The sequence below is a fragment of the Lytechinus variegatus genome, chromosome 9 (assembly GCF_018143015.1).
Source record: "Lytechinus variegatus isolate NC3 chromosome 9, Lvar_3.0, whole genome shotgun sequence".
Classification (NCBI taxonomy): Eukaryota; Metazoa; Echinodermata; class Echinoidea; order Temnopleuroida; family Toxopneustidae; genus Lytechinus; species Lytechinus variegatus.
Genome location: NC_054748.1, coordinates 22,092,232 through 22,120,231, shown reverse-complemented (window position 1 = coordinate 22,120,231; position 28,000 = coordinate 22,092,232). Strand labels below are relative to the sequence as shown.

Sequence of the window (28,000 nt, the reverse complement as noted above, 5' to 3'; positions counted from 1 at the left end):
TATTTGAAAAATATCATCCAAAAATACACCATAACCCACAGAACATTACCAACCAGCGTTACCAAAGGTACAAACTTTATTTCATGTCCTAGATAAATTCACCAATTTTACGCATACTTCTTTTTTGTCTCTCGCGGTTGAACTCGGTAGCCGGCCTCAATTTTGTTTGTTTTTCCTGGAATATCGTCTACCGCCATTTTGCCGGTGTCCTGGGATAGCTTTGCTTATTATCGATTCGATTTAGTCGATAATAGGGCAAGAAAATTTAAAACAAAACGCGTTTATCGTCTGCAAAGTTTGAATTTTAGATTGCTGATTTCTACTGCGCGCCAAAACTTTTTTTTTAAATTTGGGACTTGATCGGTGATCGATATGACGCAATCGTATCGGATAGGTCGAAAGGATTAGTACCGTTTTCTGAAATCGAAATTCGGTGGAAGTTCAGAAAGGGCGTTTCCTACCTGGCTACTTTTATACTTGAATTACTATTTGTTTCTTTCGTTCTATATACTGAAAAAGGTATTTTTTCATCTGAGAACGCTTCGTTTAAAAAGGAAAACGTTTTCAACGATAGTCTTTTTCGGATGGACATTTCAATTCATCGTACCGCAGCTTCGTGAAGCGATTTTTTCCTCCGCACACATCGACTTATTTGATTCTGGATTATTTATCCAAGGAATATATTAATTAACTAAATATGGATCGTAAAGGAAGGCATTGGAGTCTATCTTCTGGGACTGGACCAGCCCATGGACCAGATGGTCCAGGTGGCGCTAGTCCAGACGACTCTCCGGTCAGCTCTGGAGGTCAAATTTCTCAATCAACCACCATTGTGACCACGCTGCAAAGTGGACTAGGAACTCCACCCAGCGGGGCTCAGCCTCGGCCCGCCGCCCAGCCCACCCGGGTGGAGATCAAACCCGAGCCCATGGACCTCGACGAGAAACCCTCGTGCCGATTTGCCGAAAAGAGGGACGGTGCCTTGTTCAACATCCCCGGCCCTTCAGGCGAAGGCGCCACTTCAGCTTCCGTACCTGTGTCCCCTCTGTGGCAAGGGCCAGTTGCGTCTCCAAAGAATACGGATGTAATACCTAAAATCCCCAGATATTCGGGTGAGTAAAATATTATAAGTCACTAAAATATCGCTTTGTCGAATTGACGGGCTATGTTGAAGGAATGGAAACTAAATGTTGAAAAAAAGTATGAACGATATCCGGATTGTCTACTCATAAAATTTAATATCGCATGCCCGGCTCAAGCCTTCATCACTATCATGAAGATAATGACTGCCTGCCAGAAAAGCCACAATGTTCCCTAAATAAGCTAGTTATTCCCGTAGGGAAGGAAACGACTGCTTGAAAATAAGATATTAATGATTATTTATAGGAATAAACGAACATCAGGATCTTAAAACATGATTTGAAATAAATCCAGATCGAGTAGGAATTAATGTGGTGACCAGACAAACATTTCATTTCAATTTTTTTGAGATTTTTAAGTTGATTGACAATAAATTCAAATTAAATGTTCGCCTGGTCAATATTCATGGTAAATCTGGTATTGTTTGAAAGCTTTGAAAACAAGGACCGCTGGCGTCAATTTAAGAGAATGTTAAATCTTTGTGAACCTTTAACTGTACCAAATCTGTTTGACAATTGAATGTTATTGTACAGGAATCTTGAATTGATTTGATTTATTTTATTTAATCACGGTAAAATGACCCTCGAACAGCTGGTGGCTGTTTTCAGATAGGCCTTGTACAAAAAAGTAACAATAATACAAAGTAAGCCCTATAGGTATATCAAAAAATGTAATAGTCAAACAAAAACTTTAGTTGAATAACATAAAAAAAAACCCGCCAAAATATCAGAGGGGTCCTTTAAAGTAGGTCCATATTATGTTCCCAAAGAGTGTAAACGCCCATATTTCTTGTAATTCAATTCATTCCAGTTCAATTCTTTATTTCATGTCAATTCCAACATGATACAGAGTAACATAAATCAGATACAAAATATGATGGACATTTCAGTAAAAGTAGCATGAAGCTTTCATATCATAAATTCGTCTAGTTTGTGTACTTTTTATGAAGTTTTAATTTAAAAGTTTTATTTCTATGAACTTTTTTGTAATTGTATCACCAGTATGTTGCCAAACATTTCAACATTGCAAGAATATTGTCATAAATTGTTTCTGAACTATTGTGAAGATGACACAAATTATGTGCTACTTACAATGATTCAATATTCTTGATGAACATTATTTTAGATTGTTATAAGTTTATGTGGAGATACGTGGTCCTAATACATGAAATTAAATATAATTAAGTAACAAGAACTGATCCCCAAATCTCACCTGTTTTCTAGGCCTATACACTGTCAAGTAGGTTGGTTAAAAATTGTTGATTATGGATCTACCAATTTTTTTAAACAGCATGTCTGTAAGTATATTCTTTAGCCACAGATTGCTTAACAAAATAATTCTTTACACACATATTTTATTTTAACAAGCATGTCTGTAAGTATAATTATTAACCAACACTTTGCTTTTTGAAAAATGGGGGAAAATGGAATTCATGGTAACCTTGTTATCATTGTTATCATTGGTATTTACCATGGAAACATAAACCAGCATCCAAACAAACACAATGTTTCTGTGGAAGTTACTATTGATGACCAATTATTGAACTTTTCAATGAAAAATGGACCCATCTACATAACTTTACAAGAAGATGCAAATAAGATGCGTGAGATGAGGGACCAATTCTGCATGAAATGAGATTTTAATCTTTCAAGAGTGTTTTTTTACCCTTTTTTGAGTGAAAGTGTGAAAAGATGTACACCTTTACTAACAAAAAAGGTAGGAATTCACTCTTGAAAGATTGAAATATCACTCCATCAGGACTGGTCCCTCATCTCACAGATTAGGGACCAGATTAGTTCCTTTGTATATAGAGAGTGTGTGATTTTGAAGTTGTCAGTTATTTTGTTCTATAGGATGCTATTAATGATGTGATGAACCTCATTAATCTGTATAGGGTTCTTTACCTATATGAGGTTCTTCAAACCACCAAGAACCCGCATAGGTTCTATGAACATGATACAGAACCCTAAAGTGCCTCTTGTATATATTTAAAAAAACAATTCTGAATGACTGTTTACAACCTTCTTTTGCCTCTTTTGAGAACCTTAAATGTTCCAAACAGGGGTTGAAGAAAGGTAACCGTTCTAAAATGTATAAGAGGGGAGAATTGTTTATGAATGTCATTAATCTGTTTGTCTATTAAAAATATCAGAAATCAAAGCAGTTCTGTCATGTCTATGCTATCATCAATGGCACTGTTTTAAAGAATGAAATGACAGTGACGAGGAAATTTGATCTTTTGAACTTTCCAACAATTTGATAAACATGACAACATTTTGGTTACTTGCATTTTGTCGATGTGCTCTACCCCTTTCTCAGAATTATGTTAACTTACTTAAACCAATTATTAACCAGCCTCTTCACCAACCTATCAAATTAGTTAATAAAGGAGTGGACCAACTATTACGAACTGTTTATTTTGAAAGCCCCCTTTGCTTTAACAGCATTTTAATGAAATTGCTGCTTATATTCACAATCTGAACAAAGTAGTTTACACAATATTTGGTTAACAGGGAATGTTTGCTGGGTAGAATAAATTTTTATGTAAGATTTATACCATGTTGCTTTAGAATATACAGTTGAAACATACTTGTTGGCTATTTTTACCCCCCATAAGAATGTTTTCTTTAACCCAATATTGGATATAATTTTGCTATGATATTTTGACAGTAAAAGCTTAACTGATATTTGACATGTATTCCGCTCGCAACTATGAGTGTTTTAAGCATCGAAATAGCATGAAAATCACAAAATCACATCGAAAACATTCATAAAAATTTCATGAACTGTGGGATATTATACGGAGCTAACGTGTCACTTTCAATTTGGTAATTTTCATGATGAATTTGTGATAAGATATGTTAAAAGTATATGCCACAATTGCTCTGAAAATATTAAATAAGAAATAACCCAATATTTGGTAAAGAGGGGATATATTTGGTTTAATCTTACCCGACAAAACATTTTCCCCAATATTGTGTAATTTGTTTTTACAGTGTACAACATCATGAAGTATTCAACTTCAAATGCGTAAAATTGTGTCTTTAGACCTGCGCCTATTTGATTATTCAATCCAGGTCCATGAAATAAAGTATATACAATCAGCAGATGAGGTCAATAAATTAAAAGGAGCATAATTTTAGTAATACATTGAATAAAAAAATGTGATCATTATTACCCCTTGCCCAAGCCGCGGTTCTGGAAAATATGTACATGTATGGGTTCATAGTACACTTGACTTGCCTCACTTGAATTGGGTGAAAATCTCGAATTAAATTGCTTCAAGTTTATGGTTTAGAATGCGAGTTGGACAGTCATTAATATTTTTGTAATCTATACGACTATTGGGGGAAATCTTAATAAAAATAAATTAAATCGAATGCATTGTGAACCTCTTGTGTGGACATTATTTTGTTGCCCAAGAGTTTTCAGGGCTAAGATTTATTCATTTTATGGTATCTCAACTTTATTCATGATTCTACAAACCCATTTATCTGAATATCTTAATCTTTACACCCTATTGCCATTAAGTAGAGTGTAACTTTCTCTGATATCACAAAAGAAATTGTGATTTAATTCTGTTGATTTGATTTAATCTATTTTATTTAACTATGGTAAAATGGCCCTCGATCAGCTTATAGCGTTTTTCAGAGAGGCCCTGCATAACTTGCAAAAACAGTGCAAGGTACAGATAAATCATAAAGTATGACAGAAATAAAACATATAACCAAAAGAAAAAGAAAAAAAAGGAACGAGAAGAAACAATCAAATCGATTATTGATGGAGTTATTGGAACAAGGACTTCGGTTCTTAAGTTTGTTTTATTTTGTTTTGCTTGATCTGAATTCACATGTAATTAAAGGGATTTTCCAGGCTGGAGTTATCTCAATAAATAGAGTGGAATTCACAAATCAAAATGCTGAAAATTTCATAAAAATCGGACACCAAATAACGAAGTTATTGAATTTTAAAGATTTGCATTATTCAGGTGAAACAGTTCTAGGCATGTCTTCATGAATATTCATTAGGTGGGCTGATGATGTCATATCCCAACTTGTTGCTTTTTATTTTATCATACGAAATTAGGTTTATTCAAAAATTTTCTACCAAGAACTAAAACAATTGGATTGACAACTGATTAAGTGCATTAGTTATTTATTGCCGCAACTTACTTCACCATAAGGAGACATACCATTTATTGTATGAACAAATGTAACATTTGTGATTTCATGTAAAAAACATAAGAAAAAAAAAATAAATATGGTATGTGACATCATCAGCCCACCTAATGAATATTCATGATGATGTGCATATAACTGTTTAAAAAAATATTGATAAACTTTAAAATTCAATAACTTTGGTATTTGTTGTCCGATTTGTTGAAATTTTCAGCATTTTGCTCAGTGAATTTTACTCTATTTAGATATTAATATTTCCAGCCCGGACCATCCCTTTAATACCTTTCTGGAAGATGTTAGTTACCATCGTAGCACTCTTACAGAATCTAAGACCTACCATCCAACTTTTTAGCGGCCCACAGAAACAAACCTCCATCCTGTCATCTTCGCCAAACTATACTGAAATGAAATGTTAAATCAACATTTGAAAGGTTTGAGGAATGAGAACCTTTTCTAAATGTTGCACTTTCCACTTAAAATAATTCGACCCAACATTTTAAATGTTGGATTCAGCTTCAAGCAAGCTTTGATATAACATTTTGAAAAGGTTGTCACTCCTCCAACCTTTCAAATGTTGATGTAACATTTCATTTTTTTCCACCTGCCTTTGAGTTGTTCTGTATGGTGCAATAACAGAAATTACGACTGTCTTGCACAACTCAAGAAACTCAGATCTTGCGCCTCCCATGTTGCTAAAAGACTGCTCCCCCAAAGAGTTATTTTATATTTTCAAGAAGAATGTAAACATCTAAAAGTTTTACAGCTGAATGTCCGCGCCCCCTATTTGGAGAGCTTTATAATCGAGCTTATTTAAAAGTAGTTTCTACATTATATAATTATCATTATTATTATTATGCTTGTCCTTTAGTTTTATTTAGACTGCAATTGGTACAAAAGTTGAAACTTTCTGAATACATTTTTTTAACATTTTTAAATTTATACCAAATAAGTCCATCGCTCATGCTTTTTACAGACTATAGGTCGTTTTTCATAAAGAATTGTCATTTAATAACAAATGCGCAATCATTATAACAAGTTAACTATCAGCCAATCAGATTGAAAGATTCAAAAGATTTAAACGAGTATTGCAAATATGTTATTATAGAAAGTTTTATTTAAAGGGCAAAAAAAAGTGAACCCAGTAATACGAAATATATTTAAAATGCTAAGGTGTTGTGTTGAACATCTTTTTTAGGTGTGCATAGAATCTCGACGAGAAATGTATTTTCAAGTTGGGGGGGGGTGCAACTTACAGCTCAAACTTACACATTCTCGTCAAATATAGCTCTAACAAGTTCGTCACTGCTCTTTCATGTAATTGTTTCCAATCATTTATTTAGCTTGAATTTTCTGGAAAGGATGTTCCTTTATCGAAACATCCCTACTGGAAAGTACAAAGTGTGTGCCACAGTGTATTAACAAGTGTGGAAAGCAATGTGAAATCACCTTCACACTTAAATTTGAGCATTTCAACAGTGTGAATCACATTTTCACAGTCGACCGTGTGAACACGCTCTTAACAGTTACACTGTCCAGGTGTCCACAGTGTGATGATATGTTCACACTGTTGAATTTTAACATTTTAACAGTGTGAATCACATATTCACAGTAGTCGACCATGTGAACAGGCTGTGAACAGTCACACTGTTGAGGTATCCACAGTGTGATGATATGTTCACACTGTTGAATTCAAGCATTTCAGCAGTATGGGTCACACATTCACATAGTCCACCATGTTAACACGCTGTGAACAGTCACACTGTTGAGGTGTCCACAGTGTGATGATATGTTCACACTGTTGAATTCAAGCATTTCAGCAGTGTGGGTCACATATTCACATAGTCCACCATGTTAACACGCTTTGAAAAGTCACAATGTCGAGGTGTCCACAGTGTGAAAATATCTCCACACTGTTGCATTTAAACATATTAACAGTGAACAAACACTGATCACACTGTGTGACGCCTTTTTTCCAGTAGGGATATTAACAGGGACGGCTTGATTTTCCCCGTCAGTGAACTCACTGCTGTGTTTATATAATTTCTCACCCCTTATCTTTTATTCCAAGAATAATGAAAGAGAAAGAAATGAAATACGAGAATATCATTCACGGTTATCTCGTATTATGACAGTATGATCTGTATGTTGTCATCGGGTTTTACTATTCATGACCGTTAACACAAACTCTTTCATTTTGTAATGACAAAAATAAAGATTACATGAATGTCTTGAAAAAAAAACCGGGGAATGAAAGAGATTTCCCCCAAACTGATTTTTTAAAAGTGAAATAAATATCAGTATGCCAAATCATGATAATCATATTAACCTGTGTTTGGTAAGAAGACACGATTAGGCTACACATGATATATACAGGTCAAAAGGGGACGCATGCGCTATGAATGGAAAGAGTTCACAGTTGTCGCGTGCACTGCACTTTATAATTAATCTTTGTGGTCTTGTAGGAAACTCTCTTTGCAATCGATTTTCAATAGTAATTGTAAATTTTGAACTTATAATTTGATATTCACAAGATTCTTATTGTCTGTTCCACGGAGCACTGTGCATGGGGTACAGATGGGGGGAGCTTGGGGCGCTTGCCCCAAAATTTTTCACGACCAAGAAAAAAAAAAGAAAAAAGAAAGAGGACAGTTGAGATGAAGTATCATAATAGATTCTAAATATATTGTCCAAATCTATCACAAAATGTGTCATAAAAATGTCAAAATTTTGCTCACCCGCTAGTTTTTTCATATCAAATTTGCCCGATTCGCCATAGCCCCCTCAAGTATATTTTTTGCTCATTACGCCACTGACAGAGCAGACTACACTGTTGAAAAATGTGATTTTACGGATAAAAAGAAGATAAAACAATAACAGAATCATTCTGTAAATTCATAAAACAGGAATTTTTCTACAATTTGACAAAACAGGTCTGTATAAAAAGGGGAAAAAGGGTGTTATATCAAAGCTAATTTGTAAGATTCCATACACCAAATACCAATTTTCTGTAAGATTACGCAATCTGGTAATTAAGATTACAGGTGTTCTCGAGACTCTGCTGCAGGAATTTCTTTTATTTTAAGGATAAATAACGGTGTAGAGAAATGCCTGTCTTCTTATCAATTGATTGCATTTTGTGACCTTGAGCTACAGTTGATTGCAATCGAAATTTATTTAAACATAATCTACTCAAATATTAATTAAATTACTTTATGTCAGATGGGTAGATTAGCCATTATTCAAAATAGAACTTGACACCCGTTCTCGAAGGAACCAAATACACTGATTATTACTGGACGAACCCTAGTGAGCCAGGGGGGGGGGGGGGCTGATTCAACCCCTATTTTTGCGATAAATCTATACCGTGAATAGCTCGCGCCGTTTCATTACTCGTTTCTTTAAAGTCTCGCGCATTCTTCTTTTAGACCAAATTTGCGACCCCCTGTATGAATGGGCCTCAGCGGTTCCAAAAAAAGTTATCATTTTGCAGCATTTTAAAAGTCAGACCTTAAATTGATGAAAAACGTGATTTCATGCACAAATTCAATTCATAAAAGCATGATTACTTTTACTTTTATTGCATTAAACTTGTTTAATTTCACCTTTTTAATGACCAGGATTATCAGAATGTTATCGACGACGATTTTCATGAAAACAGCAAAAACAAAAAAGTAAAAAACAAAGAAGTACATAAAAAATACGAAAAATAAATAAAAAGGAAGATCACTTTTATACCGCCTTTGATCAGAATCATACAAAGAATCTGTAAACATAAAATGAGCAAACTTGGAGCTTTTATCAAGTTAAAAATAGAGCAATCGTTTGATTTACACTGTAAAAACTGTGGTGTTAAAACTGACACCAATTGGTGTTAATAGAGGACCACACCCTGAGGTGTTAAAATTACACCCTAGAGATTAAACATTACACCAAAGAGTGTACATGTACAACCAAAGGTGTTGTAATAACACCTATATGTGTAAAATTGGCACCACCAATTTAACACCGGTGTAAAATAACTGGCGTGGTCCTCTATGTACACCGGTTAACACCACAGTTTTTTTGCTGTGTAGCATTATTAATTAATCACGGGCTAGGTATTCGGAGATCCTGCATGACATTGCAGTTATGTTTGCAGACGAAAATTAGTTTATCACAATGCGGTATAGACTATCTGCTTGTAGACCATAATTATTTAAACCAATAAGAAATGGGCGTCTCCTCATACTAACATTGTATTGTAAGTGGAGCGTTATGGCCCAGTGGATAAGTCTTCTGACTTTGAAACAGAGGGTCGTGGGTTCGAATCCCAGCCATGGCGTAATTTCCTTCAGCAAGAACTTTATCCACATTGTGCTGCACTCGACCCAGGTGAGGTGAATGGGTACCCGGCAGGATTAATTCCTTGAATGCACGAGCGCTGAGAGGCAGCTCGAGCTAAAGCCGTGGTAATAATAATAATAATAACAACGCGCCTCGGAATAGGATATTTCTAGATAGATGGCTCTATATAAATGCCTATTATTGTTATTATTATTGTTATTATTATTATTATTAAGTGATGAAAATGAAATCGCAGATATTAATTAAATGACGAAAAAGTGATAGGCCTATATAACTCGATCTAATGAATGACGAAACTATTTTACCTAATTTTATGACTTCATAACACGAATCTGACTTAGGAAACGCAAAAACGCTACACAAGAAAGAAGACTAAAATAAATGTAAAATCCTGTTTAATTGTTTACCTTTTGTGGAAACGTAACTGGTTGGTAATATGACATTCTATCGGACAGGTAAACTAATATAGTAAATAAAGATTTATAAAAGGTTGATACACTATATTAGATAACTATCGGTATCAGGATTAACGCATACTTGCTTTTGATAAAAATAAATTATGTCAACAATGTGCAATTTTTATATAAATATTTATGTATGTTTTAACGTAGGTCCATGGTTTTCAGGATTTAGAATCAGAAAATATAGATTGATTAAAAAGGGATCAATTTTAAATTTAAGACGTGGATGTTCCATAAAATTTGAAGTAGAATTATATGCGTTTTAAGGCTTATTTGGTAGTGATATGCGCTATATCAGCATATTATTATTATTATTATTTTGCATGTTATTTTTAGCATGAATGGAAGTAAGAAAAGAAAGAGGAAGAGATACGACCATGGCTAAGAATGCTTGGAGTAGATGCATTGAAAAAATGAAGGGAGTCACATCAAGTCGCTTCATTTTTAACAATGATTGAACTTTTGTACAGTTCATTGGCACTCGTCATTGATTGGTAGAATGGTATATCGATTGACGTCATCGCGCTGCCATCTTAGAGGCTGCAGCGTTGGTTATCTGATCAATAACTCCATACGCGTATTCCTATATCAGGCTTCCCACAGATATGGAAAATCCTGGAAAAAATTGTGGTCATGGAAAGTCAGGGAAAAGTCAGAGAATTTTGAAAATTTGTGAAAAGTCAGAGAATTTTGAAAATTTGTGAAAAGTCATGGAAAATGCATGGAATTGCATTCATCTCTTGGTAGCTTTCCAGTTTGTCTCGCAACTCTCATACTCTGATCACATTCTGCTATTATAATTGCCTTGGTGTTCATGATTTCCATTTTTCATAGTTTTGTGACATCCCAAATTCTACATAACTCCTGGGACGTCACGGGAAGTCATGGAAAGCAGCAATTTAGTCATGGAAACGTCATGGAAATTTGTTTTCAAATTTCTGTGGGAACCCTACATATCCTCTGATGGAGGGCGCTATGACGATATGATGTCGTATGAATAAGGTCAATTGAAGGGAAAAGTCTGTCATCATGAGGAAAATTGGGAAAAAGAAAGAGGAACTGCCGTTGCCAAAAACAAGGGGAATTCAAGTGATAGGGAAAAGATAAATCGAAAGGAAAAGTATTTCAGTTTGAAGATTGATATGCCGCGATCACAACTAAACAGACTCCAGGACCAGTAACATCGATTGTTCCTTGCGGGTCATTGCCCGCAATTCTCCCGCAACAAAGTTTTGAGCATGTTCAAAAACCCAAAACTCTTCTGCCCGCAAATGAGACTTGCATGCACTCCTGCGGGCAACTGCGTGCAAGGCTTTGGTGCAAGGTATACGTGCGAGATACTGTCAATGCGGGCGACTTGCGGGTGACCTGCGGGTAGCAAAAGAGTCATCCGCAAGTCATTCGCAAGGCTTGCACGGGACGATGTGACAGACCTTTACCGATTCGTCGCTAATATGAAAGAACAATTCTGATTGGATCCTCGTCAGTCCAGGATTTTCCAAAGGGGGAAGCATTTTTGGTTACAAAATGGTCTGCACTTGCGAATGCACGACATTTTCCAACATTTACCACGGTTTTGTTATGGCTCTCAAAAGAGGGGGGGGGGGGTGCCGGATGTGCCCCTTGGATTCGCCAGTGGGGCAAGATAACTGTTTTTCTTTACACTACGAAAAATTAAATGCCTGGGACCAAGAGTGATCTTTAAATATATGAATTGTAATTATCTTCGTAAGACGACTAAAGACTGAAAGAGTAGCCAATGTCCGTTTTACATTTACAGACGGCAACATAATTATAGGATCTATTTTTACTATTGATGACCACTAAGTTATTTCCGTTATTTTTTATGATTAAGGTATATTCGTTTTATGCCGGATGTTTGCTGCTCTGATACAGTGAAGTCTTCACGTAGTGGCATCTGCCCGCGGGGCATCTGTCCGAAATCCGCCTTGTCATAGTGTATATTTATACGTTCCGATGGTAAATATGGGTGTGGTCACGTTTCCTAACTCTTCATGATAAATTGCCACTTGGTCTAATATCAGTTGTCTACTCCCCGGATTATAATACCACAATGTGCAATGTGCAAAATCAACTTGAACCTCATTTGGTTTATATTCCTTTGATCTCAAAGCAGTTTGTTCCTATAGTCTAATACCACATGGGTTAAGCCCATTTGGTCCAATTTCTATTTGGTCTGTACTGTATAGCATTGGTCTAGACACAGGGGCTCGTATTCTGAATTAGGGTTTAATTTAGACCACGGTCTAACTATGTGCTAGAATTATGGGGAGCCAGCAATTCAAAAATTCTGTTTACATAATTGTATATTTGTTATTTTTATTAATTTGTTTCATTTTGCTTTCATAATGAATAAAAATACTTCAAAATACTTAAGTAATTCCCTGACAAATATGAACTATTTTTGAGTGTCATTTGAGATAATATTTAAAATTGGATATGTACTGTTAGGGATTTGTGCCCTAATTGCCTTTCCATAGTTAAACCACAACTCAAAATCAGGGTTTAATTCAAACCCGAGTTCAGAATACGGGCCAGAAAGTCTTATTGTCGTTTAGTTAATGTCCAGTTGGTCTAATTTCCACTTCTCATACTGTTCAGGGGCCTTGGATCCACGGCGGTGGAACTTTTTTGCGAAGACGTAAAAATGACAATCTGATTGTGGTTTTTGGCATGGTTAGACCCCGGGGGTTAGGACCCCCCCACTTTCGGCTCAGCCCCACCCCCACTTTCAAAACCGTTCCACGGGACCTGCTTATATTGTTTTTGTTTTAGTTTGTCAAATAATAAAAAAATGGTTCATAAAGAGTTCATCTGACTATATTGACGAAGTGGTGTGAGACGGAGACTAGAGAATTTTAGACGAGTTGGTTTCAACTTTCCCGATCAGGTGTGCTTATACAAAAAAAATCTAATTTCGCCATAGATTTTGATAGGATATTCTGGAAGTGACAAGACAAGTTGTATAATTTCAGTGCACATTTTCACTAGGTGGCCCCTTTTTATAAGCTCGCCGGGGTCACAAAAGCATCATTGTTTTTTGCTATATATTCTGTTTTGACTTATATAATTATGTATTTGTGCAATTATTGTTTGTACCTGATGATGGTTGAATAAATAAATTTGAAATTGAATTGAAATTGGAGGTAAACCATGCCTCTTTCCATTTCCCGTTTTCTCTTTTTTTCTTAACTATAAAACTATTCTATGTGCTCCATGCCTAATATACACCAGTGAGTTTAATCTCATTGATTGATTTCAAACGTCTTCATCTAAGTTTGATTCTACAAATCTATTTCGATTAGATTATTTTTTTCGTCGACAATTTACATGTTGGTATACAGATCAAAGAAGCCTAGAATGTTCGAATCGGTTGTTTGTACTTGAAACTCGAATAAAGACAAAGAAATGACTTCGGAGAGCTTTGCACTTATCAAGAAGATAACCCTTCTTGAATTACAACGGGGGAATGCTAAAAATAATACAGAAAACAAATAAAAACCATCTTTCAAGATATTGCAAATTTTGGTCGAACAGTCGAACAGCTATTACGTCGATTATTGACATCCTGCATCAACCAATATCTCCGCATCTTAACTTTTCTCTTCACTTTTGTATAATAGTTTTTTCTTCAAAACCGCTCCAGTATGTGTAGGCGACCTGAATGGCTTTGGGATTTCCTCGACCAAAGGAGTTTCGAAGATTAGCATGAGCGAATGGCAGAAAAAAAGTCACTTTTCAATTATCAATATTGTTGAATATATTCAGAAATCAAAAGATTCCGGAAAGTTTTATCCAAGTGTTATAGCAGTTATGCCAGTGGATACAAAAATTGATTATCTCTCGATATAAATTATGATTTCAAAGACATTCGTGTAACAAGAATTGATAACACAAAGAAATATTACTCACACAATTACGCTTGTTTTAAGAAACATTAAAAAATATCACGGTGGAAGCACTATTTATCTCAAACAAAAACAACAAAATCATCAACAACAAAACGTCATATTAAACAATAACAACAACATCATCATCATCATCGTCATCATCGTCATCATCATCGACAACAACAATAACATCTACGAGGATTTTAAGCATGCGACTTTCATATTGTTTTTGTTTTTAAATTTCAACTCGCGTATACCATTTAGAGGTAGAATATAATCAGCCTGTTTTCAAAAGTTAAAAGTATTTCCCTAACCACTCTATTACATGACAGTACTCGAGTCAATTTTTGTTTACTTTTACAACTTTTTTTTTGGTTTCATTTTACCTATTTTGATTTCTTCTTACATATCATGTACATTATGCCATTTTGTATTAATGATATTCGCTGTCTTTCAACACTGTAAAAACTGTAGTGTTAAAACTGACACCAATTGGTGTTAATAGAGAACCACACCCAGAGGTGTTAAAATTACACCCTAGAGATTGAAAATAACACCAAAGAGTGTAAATGTAACAACGAAAGGTGTTGTAATAACACCTATAGGGGTAAAACTAACACCACCAATTTAACATCAGTGTAAAATAACTGGTGTGGTCCTCTATGTACACCGGATAACACCACAGTTTTTGCTGTGAAATGGTCAGGTTTACACCTTATTGATTGATTTTTACCTACTTTGATTTGCACTTACGTTTTAAAGCAATATTTGAAGAGCTTACTTGCAAAAGGGGTTAGGTCCATATTTCATCAAATTTGATTTTTTGTCTCAATGTATAGATTTTTACTAGCTCTATAAGATGATACCAAAGAAAAGTTCAAATTCTAATTTAAAAGTGATCTAAATGGCAAAAAGAAATCACTTTTTTTAAAAAAGGGATTAAGTCCATTTCAGTTTGGTTGCAAAAGGGGTTAGGTCCACAAAGTATTTTTCTGGAAAAGAATATTTAAAAATATGAAGACAGGTAGATTTCTTTTATACCCAATTTTATGTTTTCATGGTAGGGTATTATGAAAATTTAGTTTCGCATAAGAATATTGCAATATGGGAGAACAAAAAAAAAAGATTTTTCTTGGAGTGGACCTAGCCCCTTTTAAAAACAAACTATTCTGAAGAGCTGAGTTGTCAAAAAGGGTTAGGTCCATTGTTCATAATTTTTTATTGTTTTCTGTCTCAAAACCTCTAAATTTTTAGTCATTCTGATGAAAACAACGAAAATTTGAAATTCATATGAAAACGTGAATAAAAGTGGCAAAGAAAAATCATTTTTCAATCAAAATAGATTGGATTCGTTTCAGTTTAGTTGCAAAAGGGGTTAGCTCCACGATGATAATTTTCAAAAGAATATATAGAAAAAAAAATTGAAGACAGGTAGATTTCTTATATACCCAAATTTATGTTCACATGATATGGTAGTACATCATGACAATTTAGTTTCTCATAAGAGTATTGCAGTAAGTGAGAATAAAAAACATGTTTTTTCTCGGAATGGTAAAAAGTGGACCTAAGCCCTTTTGCAACTAAACTCTTAATTTCCTTTATTTTAATGATATCAATTGTCTTTTGGTTTCAGTCTATAGGTTTTTAATTTGTTTTCAATTTATTCAATGTGATAGCATTGATATGCTATGTTATTTTGTTTGTGTATTGTATTTTGCTTCATGTGATTATAATTCACAGAAAATCACTGTATGGATACGTGGCTCTTTTATAACATGTATAAAGCAGGCCTTTTGGGCACTGAAGGACCACCCTATTTTTCAATAAAACTGAATAAATAAATGAATGAATAAATAAATAGATAAATAAATAATTCAATTAATTAAACAGGAACATAACTGGTATATGCGTTAGTGAACAAGAGAATACGTTCATATAGACAGAGAGTTGGTAAAAAGGTCATTTGATTCGCAATTTAAACATAATCAGCTTTGGCATATTGTTTAAATATCAAAGACAAAAGCCATTTGACAAATTAGACCACAAAGCTTCTAAATTTACACAGGGAATGGCCCCCTTTTTGTTGTGCAATCCGGGCAATTTCGAAATGTCGTAATACATGCCAGCAGGTCCATGTGCATACTGACATTAAAGTTTTATAATCTGATAATACGCATATAGCTGGGTTAATGAGCGCTTAAAACATTGTATCAAGCGATATATAATTATATTGCATGTTATTTATTATCATTATTATTATTGTTGTTGTTATTATTATTACTATTAGTATTATTGTCATTAATTTCTTTATTTGAAAAAGCAAAACAGAAAAAAAAACATAGCAGAGAGAGAGTACGACAATATAACAGACGATGGCCTGTACTCTTTCTAGAAGAAGAAGAAGAAAAAAAAGAAGGATAAGAAGAAGAGAGGGGGGCGGTTACCCCTGTTTTCTAGTGTATTTGAGCATGGACCTATTAGGTCCAGGATTTGAGCAATCGTGAGCAAGACGTCTCCAGTGGGTCTCTGTTTGTCATGCACGTATATTTTATTGCACATCCATGCCATTGTCAACAAGAAGAGTCCCAGAATAAACTTTAAATACACTGCACGCATCCGTGATTAGCAGTATTTTATTTACTTGACGACATGATCAACATGAAGTCGAACTATGTGCACGGGAAGTAATATGAAAGGTCAAAGTTCAAAAGGCACCTCAGTCTGTATTTGCATAATGCTTTGCATAATGATTTGCATAATGACATCGATACTGCCACGACGAACGTCTCAGATGGATGAATGATATTCTGTACGCCAGATAAGAATATTTTTTATTAAATTTGGTAATTATTCCCCCTGCTTGGACCAGTAATCATCACGTAATTATTATAAATTTGGCCAAGTCCCCCGTGAGCGTTTAACATCATTTTCTTCGTCGTCTGCAAGGTTTTATCCTCAGATTTAATTGTCTGAAAGTGCGGGTGTCTAACTGTTATTTTGATAATGACATTGCCCTATAAAACATACTTTTTCGGATAAATATTCAAAAAGTCCTTTCATGGAAAACTTCCCAGGGCTCTCTGTTACAGTAGCGTATAAATGAGTAACAAATTCTGAGGGAGCTCGACATGGCGTATCGCGTAAAATTAATAAAAAGTTGCGAACAAGCGAAGCGAGCAAAAATTTCGGCATTAAGGTTGTGATAGATTTTGACATAATAAAAAAAATAATATTTCACCCTTATCCCTTTCCTTTCCTTCCTTTCTCTTTTATTTTCTTGGTCGTAAAAAATTAGGGGGCAAGACCTCCCAAGCCCATCAATCTGCAAGCCAGTGGTCTGTTACTATTTTCTTATTTTTTTTATAAAAAAAGGATTTTTCTTAAATTTCAATTGTATTTAATTTACACCGATCCTTTATCATGTTTATTGTTACTTGCTCATTTAAAGTGATGAATTTTAATAATAATAATGATCTACTTTTACTCTGACTAAAAGACCCTAAAGTTTAATCACATGGGTAAGATATATTTTGGGACTGCGGAGGCTGCAAAAAAAATGGAAATGAAAAGTGACAATTTGAGATCATTTTATCGAAATTATGTCAAAATATGAAACTAAACTTTCATACCAAGAAGGTTACTTCTTTGCGATAGTATTTTTTTATTCTTTTGTATTAACTTTCCAGGGATATCAAAGGAAATTACATACTTGCGCTATTATAATCGTAAATTCTTTGGGAAACCCAACAAGGTATTTGATATTTAAAAAAACCGGGCGAAACCGAGACCGATTTCTTTCGAAATCCGTCCACACTCGGATTCGGTTTAGCTCTAGCTGTTGCCGGCGATTCGAAAGTCGCAAACCCCTCATCGAGGGTCGTTAAAAGCTTGTGGCTTACAAAGAATGTTTCAGTAAACTGTAGTTCAACTCTCGGACATGCTGGCAGAAAATCAGAAATAAACGAAACGAACAATAGACGGGACTTTTTATCTGATGTATTGATTTCTGATCAATGGTTCATAGTGAAGTCTTTCGTAAAGAAAACTATCCACTTGTAGAGTCAAAAGCAGGCATTTAATAAGCGTTCCCAAAGATAATGACAAATTAATTTGGCTCTGATGCATGACGAATGGCTTTTTATGGAGATCCTCTCGTCGTGTCAGATGTATGAATTATTATTATCAAGGACAAAAATTTTATATAAATCATCATCAAGAACATTATTATAAGTAGTAGTATTATCATTATTATTGTTATAATCATTATTATTAGTAGTAGAAAAGTATTAGTAGTAGTAGTATTGTTATTATTATTGTTATCATTATCATTGTTATTATTATTATCAATTTAATAGAAGTGTATAGCGCTTTTTGCCAGAGGATACAAAACGCAACTATTATTACCCCGGCTTTAGCTCGAGCTATCACTTTATCAGTGGCGCCCAGTGCATTCACGGAATTAATCATCATTATTATCATTGTAATTACTATTAATATTACAATTATTGTTTTCATGAAAACTATGATGATAATGATGATGATGACGTTAATAGTAATAATGATAATAATAATGATTATTATTTATTATTGTTATCATTATTGTTGTTATTATTTTGATTATCATTATCATTATCATCATTATTGTTATTATTACTGTTGTCATTATCATTAATATCATTATTATTATTATCATAGTTATCGTGATCTTGATCATTATTGTTATTCATATTATTATTATGTTTATCGTATAATATCATCATCCTATTAACATACCAACATCCTATTATGTAAAGCCCATTTGTAAATAATTATGTGTGATCACTAATTTGGGAAGCCAAGTAAAATATACGGGAAAATAAACAGGCGGGATCGTAAAAAGGGATGTCATGAGAATAGAAAAAAATACACAAAAGAGCATAAATACGAAACTAATAGCACTCAAAATAACTTGAATACAAGCTGACTTCACTATCAAAACATAATAAAGCCTCAACAACGAAGGCGACTCCAAACCGATAGATGGCATATCATTGGAAATAACGTAATAGATCTGATCGGTCTGTATTCGGTTCCGCTGATGTAAATGAACCGGCTTCTGTACATGTAGAATTCAAAATAGCCTCTATAACCGATTTTTGTTCCCACAACACTTGTGGGAATTTCCAGATGCACTGAAAATACTTCAAAATGAAAATAGTTATTCAAATCGGGATTGATACAATTTGAATATTACATCATCATTCGAAATAGTAAACAAGCTCGGTATATCCTTTGATTTTGAATAGAACCATCAACTATATGAAGATAAAAATATATTGTTTTTTTTCTACTGAATGTTTCCCCGTTCAACTAATTTTGCGATTGTTTTCTTTTACATCAACGATATTTCATTATCAAAATTTCGTTTCCTTTTCATGCAATTATGCATACATTTTAGAAAAAAAAGGTATTTTCGAATAAAATTTTCCGATTGCATCGCTCTTCCCTCAGAGCGGTCAAGACCCAATTTCCCCCTATTTTTGTTATGATTTTGCAATGCTCCATCTTTGTTCAGTTATCTTGCTTCTTTTTGTTTATCAAATTGGTTTTAATCGCTTCAATAAATGCCCAGTGATCAGGGGTGGTTGTTCATTGGGGCGACCTCTTCTAGATTTTAAAAAAGAGGAGAAAATGGCAGAAATTTTAAGAAGGAAAAACGGAAAAAGAAGACGAAAAAGTATTAAAAGAATTGTATAAAAAGAAAGGTCTGTTACGTAACCTTATTACTCATGATACCCTTGTAATGACGTCAGTTCTAAGTTTTTTCTTGCCCCCTTTCAAACATGTCAAACCAACCCTGTGTCGCGTCTGCCTGTGACAATATAAACAATTCGAATATTGACCACCGCGAAAATGATGAAATAATCAAAATACAAAATAGTAATAATGTATTGGATATAAAGGGCCTATTGGGTATAATGATAAGAAACATTTGTGCATTTTAACACAATGTTGGTTTAAATCTACACAAAATTACTTTGGAGTGTTATTTTAGTCAACGAACACTCCCTTTCGCTCCTTACGCAATATCAAGTAAAGCGTTTTAGAGTGATTGTGGAACAAAAATAAATACTAATTGTTTTCTATTTACATACATGAAGTGGAATATTCTAGGCAGTCTGAAAGTACGGTAATTGTTTTCAAATCATATTCCCTTCTACGTTTCATTATCCAATTATCTACGAATAGTGGAAAAAAAATATACCGAGGTGTGTATTTCACGAGTTAGTCGGCATATTGCATAATACCTCATAATGTAAAAAGTGAAAGTCTGTTCTATTAAAGGGAGCAATCAAAATTCCCATTGAACTATTTTCGTCTGCAATCTAAAATATATTGGGTATGATAACATTACGATGATAGGGAAATGTATTTACGATCGGCAAAGAGTTCTTATTTGTATTTCCTTATTTTTTCACGGCAAAATGTGGTTCAAATTGGATGTCACTTTGAGTAAACTGTTTTCAGACAAATTTCGCTATTTTTGTTGTATCTAATGTATTTATTAAGGTGCGATTGAGGCACTTACTGAATTAATGCCCCTAGCTCCAAGGTGTGTAATATCCCTCGGTAGTGCGTGGTGTCCAGCGAAGGTCTAGATGTCCTGTTTGTTGCGGCTGAACACGTACTTCACTTGACTTTCACTCTCCAGATACAGAACTCTCACTGATTAACCTTGACACTGACTGACTCTTAATTGGTCATTGGGGTACATACTTGGGGGTATTGCGGGCGCGCCGTGCGTAATGTTCATTCATGCACGGAGGTGAGTGAAGGGTATTGTTTAACGACCCTTTATGCAACATATCTTTCTAAAGAGTAAACGAAATTGTTTGTCGCATCCATTTAGATTTTGAAAATAATCATGCTAATCAGATGTTTCACACACTGTAAAAACTGTGGTGTTAAAAACTGAAACCAATTATTGGTGTTAATAGAGGACCACACCCTGAGGTGTTAAAATAACATGCACCCTAGAGATTGAACATAACACCAAAGAGTGTAAATGTAACAACCATAGGTGTTGTAATAACACCTATAGGTGTAAAATTAACACCACCAATTTAACACCGGTGTAAAATAACTGGTGTGGTCCTCTATGTACACCGGTTAACACCACATTTTTTGCTGTGCATACAAAAAAATGATCCAACTTCCATCCTTACTGTCACCACCTTAATCCTCTCGAAAAAAAAGGTTTTCGAAAAATCGCGTAAAAATGCATATTTAACATTTTTCTGTAATGTGTATTATGAATAATAGGGACTGCAATTATTTCTTAAACCTGAACCCCGTCTGACCAAGATTTACACTGTAAAAACTGCGGTGTTAAAACTGACACCAATTGGTGTTAATAGAGGACCACACCCTGAAGTGTTAAAATTACACCCTAGAGATTAAACATAACACCAACGAATGTTGATGTAACAACAAAATGTGTTGAAATAACACCTATAGGTGTTAAACTTACACTGTCAATTTAACACCGGTGTAAAATAACTGGTGTGGTCCTCTATGTATACCCGTTAACACCACACTTTTTGCTGTGTACGATCAATCCGATCAACCACAACTATGGAACGCCAACATGTTTGTTCAAAATATGTATTAGATATGCCTTTTATTTATACATTCATTGCTTTCTTGAAAAGTTAGGGTGCTTCTCTTTGTTTAATAATAATAATACATATAATTTATATAGCGTCTTTTCCATTTTGACTAAATGCTCAAGGCGCTTAATAGAGTAATACATAAAAATAAAGAGAACTAAGAGAAGTACAAAAAAGGGCAAATTTAAAAATGAGGGAAAATGACTGTCTTTACATAGGACATTGCGGAAATTTCTTGTAGAAAATATGACACTGATGGTTTTCCAAATTGAGATTGATCGGATCAATCGTAACTCCTCGTAAGACGGGGCCCATGCAGGGAACTATTGCAAAATAAGGCTCAGACGGCACCAGACAGCAAACTACAGCGATCATGGTCCTCTACTGACGGGAACTGCAACCAGGCCATAAGGGTCCAGGGGGCCGTTGCAGAAAGAGTTGCGTCTTAACGCAAGTCCCAAATGCGCGCTGTTGATTGGTTGAAAATCAAGTTTCGAATGATTTTAGTTGCGATCGATTGCAACTCTTTCTGCAACGGGCCCCAGGTCTTGTGAACCACTCGAACATGTGTCTAGGAAAGTTGTCTACTGAAAAGATGTCATCCTATACAGTTACCATATTGATAGTCAGACAACGTACTTCTTAGCCAATTTAAAGTAAAGTTTAAGTCCACTCTAGGAAAATATTGATGATATCCCTCACTCACTTCTTTTGTCTTTTAATTATTATACAATATTTCGATTTTTACCGATGTGACAATAATAAGGACCGATTTGACTGAACCACGAAATGTTAAAACAGTGGTAATACTACAAATTCAAGGAGGAATAAAACCTTGTTTCAAAGGACAATGAGGAGAAAATAATTAGAATATTTAATAAATCATATGACAAAGTACAAAAGCAATAGTGAGTGGTTGACGTCATCAGTCGCCTCATTTGCATACCGACCAAGATGTGCATATAACTATTTCGTGAATGTTAAGCGATACTTCAAAATATTATAATTTTCTTATTTTACATCCGATTTTGAAAAGATTTTCAGTGTTATGCTTGTTGGAATTTTCTCCTTTTATTAAACTCAGATTTTTGTTGCGGTGGACTTGTCCTTTAAGGAAAGGTCTCAGACCGACAATTTGTCCATTTTGTCAGATGACAACTTCATGAAGCGCTCCCTTATCATTGGCCATTAAACTTGTCAGGCTAACATTCCACTTTTATGATCGGGAGATGGAACACATGAGATCGGTTTCACAGAGAACGTGTTACATGTATCGATAAATATGAAAAAAAAAATATTGTAGGAATAAAACATATTCCTGCAACAGGTAAAATGTTTGGTTCCAGCCTATATAGCGATAGCTCAGTCGGTAGAGCGGGGTTTCGGATTCCGGTGACCCAGGTTCGATTCCCAAGTGGTGCGCTAGTGCCCTTTGGTAAGGCATTTATCCTCATTACCAGGTCCCTCGGAGAGGACCTTAAGCCGTCGGTCCCCTGGTTGCTTGCTCACAGTCATTCGTGCCTTCTTATCAGTCAGGTAAAACCTCGGTATGACATATGACATATATCGTACATAACACCGGGCCCCGTTGCACAAAACTGACTATTATGGTAACTTTGTCATCTATCGGTAACTTTCATGAAATCCTTGATTTTGATTGGCTGATGAGCAATGTTACCATGGTAGTTAGCATTGGATGGTAATGGCACCATAACATGACAGAGCCCATTTGCAATTGACTGTCAATATCACGTTTCGTGAAACATGGACATATGTCATATGCTTCCAATGTAACAAATATATGAGAATTCTGCGCTTAATCTTTGCTTGTTTCCGGAAGTAAAATTTCCGTTAGATTCGGAAGCATTATTATATGGATTTAATATGATAATAATTACGATATTAAAAGCAAAATATAAATAGAAATGACAAAGGTGATGTTATTCGGACTGTTAATTTTCAATTTCATTGGCGTGGGCCAATTTGAATAACATCTTCACAGATGAAGAGTTACAGGAAATAAGGCCGTCGAGTTTCGATCACAGAAAATTATTGCCCGTGCACGTCCCCCCTTCCCCTTCACCATGAAAGGTAAATCCAGCCTTTGTCATGAAATGTTGTGTTGGAAAGGAGAAAAATAAATTAAACAGAATGGTGAAAGTTTGAAAGAAATCGGACAAGCAATAAGAAATTTATTATTATTATTATCATTATTGTTATTATTTATTATTATTATTAAAATTATTATTATCATCATTCATGCCGGCTTCTTTCACACCGGATGCATAAAACAATTTCCTCATTGCGTAAATGTCACTTATAAGAAGGCGTTAACACAAAACATAGGCAACATTTTTTTTATTATCAGGTTTTCGACGAGCCATGACCGAATTACTGAAGAGATACTCATTTTGGTTACACTTTCACTAACACCTTAATGTCAATAATGGTTTCTTTTCCTGTATCGCTTTCGTGTATTCTTCAGCATTAATCTGAAAATTTTAATAGGTGCAATGAAAAAAAAAAACTTTGTGATTTCAAAGAGGTGAGGAGAAAACTCTCATTTTTTAAAATAGAATTATTTGAAGTCTGTAGGCAATTATTGTGACCTGATTAATATAGTTTTTTTCTTGGTTAGAAATATTGATATCACTTTGAAATACCATAACCATGAATCTATTATTGTTCGTGAAAACCCCCACTTTATGTGGAGTACCTATGATAGTTTCTTTTCAATTAGTCTGTCAATTCGTCCAATTACCAAGTGAACTCGCCTACTATTTTGGTCTACCATTAGGTTATCCACAATTCACATGATCTAATTGCCATTTCTTTCACGCACCATTTCGTCTAGTAACCAGTTGGTCCAATAGCCAGTTAGTCGGTATACCAGTTGGCCTTATTGGACTAAGTGTTTATTGGAGGAAATGAATGACAAAAATGGGTATATTTGACCAATTTGTTATGAGACGAAATTGTCATAGTCGAAGTGCTGATTGGACGAAGTGATTATTGGACCAATTGGTTATTGGACTATATGGTTGTTACACGAAATGTTAATTGACGGAAGGGCATTAGACTAAATGAAGATAGACCATATGTGTTTAGTGGATGAGATGGAAATGGACTAACTGCCAATTTGCCCATGTGTACATATCAATATGACTTGTGATTGGTCTATATGCCGCAGCCACAACCATGCCAACGAAACCGGCTTCAAACCGATCAAAACCATTTCGTGAGATTTCAATAGGTCTATTGCCAACCCATCCCTCATCACATGCTGGTCTACATTCATTTAGTCTACTAACGCCATTTCGTCTAAGAGCCATGTGGTCTAATAACCATTTGGTCCAATGATCACTTCGTTTAATCACCAGTTCGTCTATAACCATTTCGTCCCATAACCAGTTGGTCTAATACCCATTTTCTTGTCATTCATATCGCCCAATTAACACTTAGTCTATTTAGACCAATGGTATATGGACAAGATGTCTTTTGGACCAACTGGTTTTTAGACGAAATGGTGAGTGGACGAAATGGCGATTTGACCCTGTGGATGGTGGACGAATCGATGATAGATGAAATGATAGTAGACGAGTTGGTAATTACACCAATTGAAAATAAACGCATTAGGCAGTGTTATATTAAGGACAGAAAACTATTGAGATTAATCATATATGTAATTATTAATTACGTCTGGTATAAGAGACCAACAAAAATTGAATTAACATCAGATATTACAGAAAAATAAAGTTCTTTTATTTTTGGAATAATCGTTGTGCCCTGTAGTAGACTTTTGCACAGTGCAAATTGCACTGTAGAGTGCTTCTTGATATTTGAAAATATTTTTATGAAGTTTAGTATAAAATAAATATCGGAATTTGGTCTTTATGGGGCTAAAAATACTTATTGTTTGGAGGCATTCCGTGATTGTTTGTTCCTTTTGAATTACTTCTGAATAAATATCTATATTTGGCATATCCGGTTAAAGTAAACACTGTAAAAACGCTGTGTATAAAATTTTATGCAAGTTGTTTAAGCCCGTCGCTCATACGACTATTGTTTAAACTTTTGGATTTAACCAAGTTGTTTGAAAGAGTTAAAAACAAATCTTTAAAAGTTTAAGATAAAGAGACATATTAGTTTAATAATATTAACAAGTTGTTGAAAAGTTTAAACAGCGTTTTTACAGTGTATAGGAAATTCTTTCGGCATATATTCAGATTGGCTCCATATCGTTACCGATACACTATTCACACAAATTGCAAAAATACTGGTGTTAACTTAATTAAACACCAGTTTGGTATGTATTGTATCGGAAACACCAGAGAGGTGATGAAACACCACCTCCAGGCCTTTAGGCTAACACCCACCAGATAAGCACTTAAACTATACACTAATCAGTCTTAGACCAATCTCTTTGATTCTTCACTGGTGTCGTTTCAATACTTCCCCGGTGTTTTCCGATATAGATACCGGGATGGTGTTAAATTAACACCGTAATTTTACAGTGCATTATTCTAAACCACAATTCCCATGAAACACTCCCTTGCCATTCCACTGAGAGGAACTGATTTAGAGTCCCCCCAACGAAACCGACTGAAAATTGACCGACGGTAAATGACATGCGGCAAAGATGTAATAACATTTGATCGGCCCCAGGGGCCCGTTGCAGAAAGAGTTGCAATCAAACGCAATTCTAAAAATCATGCGTAACTTGATTTTCAACCAATCAAAAGCGCGCATTTTGGACTTGCAATTGATTTTTTTTACTTGCGTTTAAACGCAACTCTTTCTGCAACGGACCCCTGGAGATTATGTTGGTTTGGTTGGTGGGTCTGTATCGTCATTGCAGAAGAAAAATCATTTGATCATTTTGTAACGAGAACAATGGTAAAGTCTGTTTATGTCTATTCAATTTCCAGGAACATGGCAACGAATTCTCAAAGGAAATTTAGCAATATACGTAACAAAATAAACAACAACCAATGCATGGGGATAACGTAAAATAAGTTATCATGTCTGTTGAGAGTAGTTTGCCAATCATTGATCTTTCCATTTTGATTTTGTTTTATTATATTACAGAAAGTAGACATGGTGACATAAGACGTCCCTTCTCAACGCCACCAAGTTATACTCTGAGCGACATGAGGCACCTGTCGCCCACGTTAAGATTTGGGTCACGTTTCCAGTTTCCAAGCCACACCATTTCGACATCGCCACACGTTTCTCAACAATCCAGGATCGTCTCGACTGGATCCACTGCACCTTCTACTGCCACCTTGTCCTCTGAAAGCAATCTTCAAGTTGGTGCGCTGCAGGAGCCGTCGCAGCAGGGGCTTGTGCGTCCACAACAGATGCTTGATTCTGGAGCTTTGCCCACCGATGAGGGTGTCGCTCGAAGACAACGTGCGATCATGTACCAACAGCAGCTCCTCTATGTGACGAAACGGTTACATCGGCTAGGAATTGGAAAAGATGCATTCGGTCGGAGCCAGGAAGCTCGTGGTTCTTCACTTGATGCAGCGCAAGGAGATGATGTCTTTCAACAACCTATCCACCCATCACAGCGACTTGATCGACAACAAGAAGATCAGTCCGGCCAGTCTACAGAGCACATTGGTGATGAAGGAAAAGGTGGCCAAATTGGACAAACAGCAACCTCTTCTCAAGGCAGTAACGCCCAAATATCTGGTGCGTCTGTGTTAGTCACATCAAATCCGTCGCAGGCACAGACCTCTGGAATCCGTGGCTACTTTATGGATCAACCTATCGGAATCGGAAGCAGTATCGCTCAAAATCCTTCGGGAATGCCCTCTCTGTCAGGGATGTTCGGGGTGCAGCCGCCATTGCGATACGGTGGTGCTGTACAACCCGACACCACCATTCGCCAGCTTCTGCAGCGCCGGACGACCCCACCTTATCCGACCTCTGGCACCCCAGTCCATCAAATGCACCACCAGCAGCAACGCTATGTCCAACAACAGCACCATCAGCAGCAAGAACTGCAACGACGTTCCCAGACGCCCGGTCGTAAGGTTCCTCTCTCGCAGCGATTAAGTGACGGGAGCTGCAACGTGAAACCGGCAGCAGCTGCTGCCATCGGACCGCGACGTTACTCAGCGCCGTCCTACACCACAGACGTCGTCATGAAGGAGGGTGGTAGTCGTCGGTACCCATCCCAGGGAGATGCCACCGCACAACTTACTGAAAGCAACACGGGTATGGAGTCATCGGGATCGGAGGGACGGGATCCACGCCCATTCGTACAAAGAGGTAAGGTCAATTTATTAATGCTGCATGTTTCAATGTAA

General features: G+C 35.6%; 1 protein-coding gene across 1 annotated transcript; it reads left to right on the top strand.

Moving 5' to 3' along the window:
* The first annotated feature begins 5 nt into the window (after positions 1 to 5).
* LOC121421758 lies at positions 6 to 28,000 on the top strand. The gene is made up of 2 exons (XM_041616558.1): positions 6 to 1,112; positions 26,772 to 28,000. The coding sequence occupies exons 1-2, from the start codon at positions 698 to 700 to the stop codon at positions 27,998 to 28,000; spliced, it is 1,644 nt and encodes a 547-aa protein (XP_041472492.1). The 5' UTR covers positions 6 to 697.